Raw genomic sequence first — 2,026 nt, forward strand, 5'->3', positions numbered from 1 at the left:
ACCCAATATAACCCAGACTGACCCAATATAACCCAGACTGACCCGCTACGACCCAGACTGACCCGCTACGACCCAGACTGACCCACTACAACCCAGACTGACCCGCTAAGACACAGACTGACCCGCTAAGACACAGACTGACCCACTACGACCCAGACTGACCCGCTAAGACACAGACAGACCCAATATAACCCAGACTGACCCGCTACCACCCAGACTGACCCGCTACAACCCAGACTGACCCGCTACAACCCAGACTGACCCGCTATGACAGACTGACCCGCTACGACCCAGACTGACCCAATATGACCCAGACTGAACCAATATGACCCAGACTGACCCGCTATGACCCAGACTGACCCGCTACGACCCAGACTGACCCGCTACGACCCAGACTGACCCAATATAACCCAGACTGACCTGCTACGACCCAGACTGACCCAATACGACACAGACTGACCCGCTACGACACAGACTGACCCGCTACGACCCAGACTGACCCGCTACAACCCAGACTGACCCGCTACGACACAGACTGACCCGCTAAGACACAGACCGACCAGCTAAGACACAGACTGACCCAATATAACCCAGACTGAACCAATATGACCCAGACTGACCCAATATGACCCAGACTGACCAGCTACGACCCAGACTGACCAGCTACGACCCAGACTGACCCGGTACAACCCAGACTGACCCGATATGACCCAGACTGACCCAATATGACCCAGACTGACCAACTACGACCCAGACTGATCCAATATGACCCAGACTGACCCAATATAACCCAGACTGAACCAATATGACCAAGACTGACCCAATATGACCCAGACTGACCCAATACGACCCAGACTGACCTAATATGACCCAGACTGACCTAATATGACCCAGACTGACCAGCTACGACCCAGACTGACCAGCTACGACCCAGACTGACGCGGTACAACCCAGACTGACCCGCTACGACCCAGACTGATCCAATATGACCCAGACTGACTCAATATAACCCAGACTGACCCAATATAACCCAGACTGAACCAATATAACCCAGACTGACCCAATATAACCCAGACTGAACCAATATGACCCAGACTGAACCAATATGACCCAGACTGACCAGCTACGACTCAGACTGACCCAATATGACCCAGACTGACCAGCTACGACCCAGACTGACCAGCTATGACCCAGACTGACCCGCTATGACCCAGACTGACCCGATATGACCCAGACTGATCCGGTAGGACCCAGACTGACCTGGTATTAGATTAGATTAACTTTATTGACCCAAAAGAAATTTGATTTGGGTAAAGAAAAGACTCCAACTGATAAAATGACCCCGGCTGACCCGGTACGACCCCGATCAACCCAATATGACCCCGCCTGAGCCAGTGCGACCCAGACTAACCCGGTATGACCCGACTGAACTGAACCTAACCAACTGGACCAGGTTCAACATGGCTAATCAGAAACTTCTTCAGGTTGGTTCCTCACCTGCTCCTCTGCCTTTACATTAAGCTCATCACAGCCCACCAACTCCAGAACCTCCTCAGCCCTCAGACCCAGAAATTCCTCAGATAAGGAGACGTCTACAAAGTTCTGGTGCAGGAAGGTGTTGGCCGTGTCATACAGTGTGGTGCACATCATGGTCTCTGCAAATTGCCGCACGCCCAGGCAGTTCTTAGGATGTAACCTGAAAACAGACGGACGCAGGTTCCACCATAGCAACCAGAACCTGGAGACCAGAACCAGAAGATGCTCACCTCTCCTGCAGGAAGGAGCAGCAGGCATCTTTGACGTTCTGCAGCTGCAGGAAGCTGGAACCAATCAGCAGAGCCTGAACATTCTGCTGATCAATGGCAACATGGCCGCTGTAGGCGAAGTTGATCAGAGCCTCCAGGGCGCTGAAACACATCAGCTATATGTCAGACTGGGGGCAGAATTGGAACAGACTGGGGGCAGAATCGGGGCAGACTGGGGGCAGAATGGGGACAGACTGGGGACAGACTGAGGACAGACTGGG

At 53.2% G+C, this 2,026-nt stretch overlaps 1 protein-coding gene across 1 annotated transcript in view; it reads right to left on the minus strand.

Moving 5' to 3' along the window:
* Positions 1-1,945, minus strand: part of klhl18 (kelch like family member 18) — a 17,648-nt gene extending 15,703 nt beyond the window's left edge. The window contains exons 1-2 of the mRNA XM_015404870.1: positions 1,767-1,945; positions 1,498-1,696 (exon numbers count right to left, since the gene is read on the minus strand). Of these exons, the coding sequence (XP_015260356.1) occupies positions 1,498-1,696; positions 1,767-1,918 (351 nt within the window). The 5' untranslated portion in view covers positions 1,919-1,945. The remainder of the gene's footprint in view (positions 1-1,497; positions 1,697-1,766) is intronic.
* Between the last annotated feature and the right edge of the window lie 81 nt (positions 1,946-2,026).

This window comes from Cyprinodon variegatus, unplaced genomic scaffold, assembly GCF_000732505.1.
Source record: "Cyprinodon variegatus isolate N-32 unplaced genomic scaffold, C_variegatus-1.0 Scaffold1883, whole genome shotgun sequence".
NCBI lineage: Eukaryota > Metazoa > Chordata > Actinopteri > Cyprinodontiformes > Cyprinodontidae > Cyprinodon > Cyprinodon variegatus.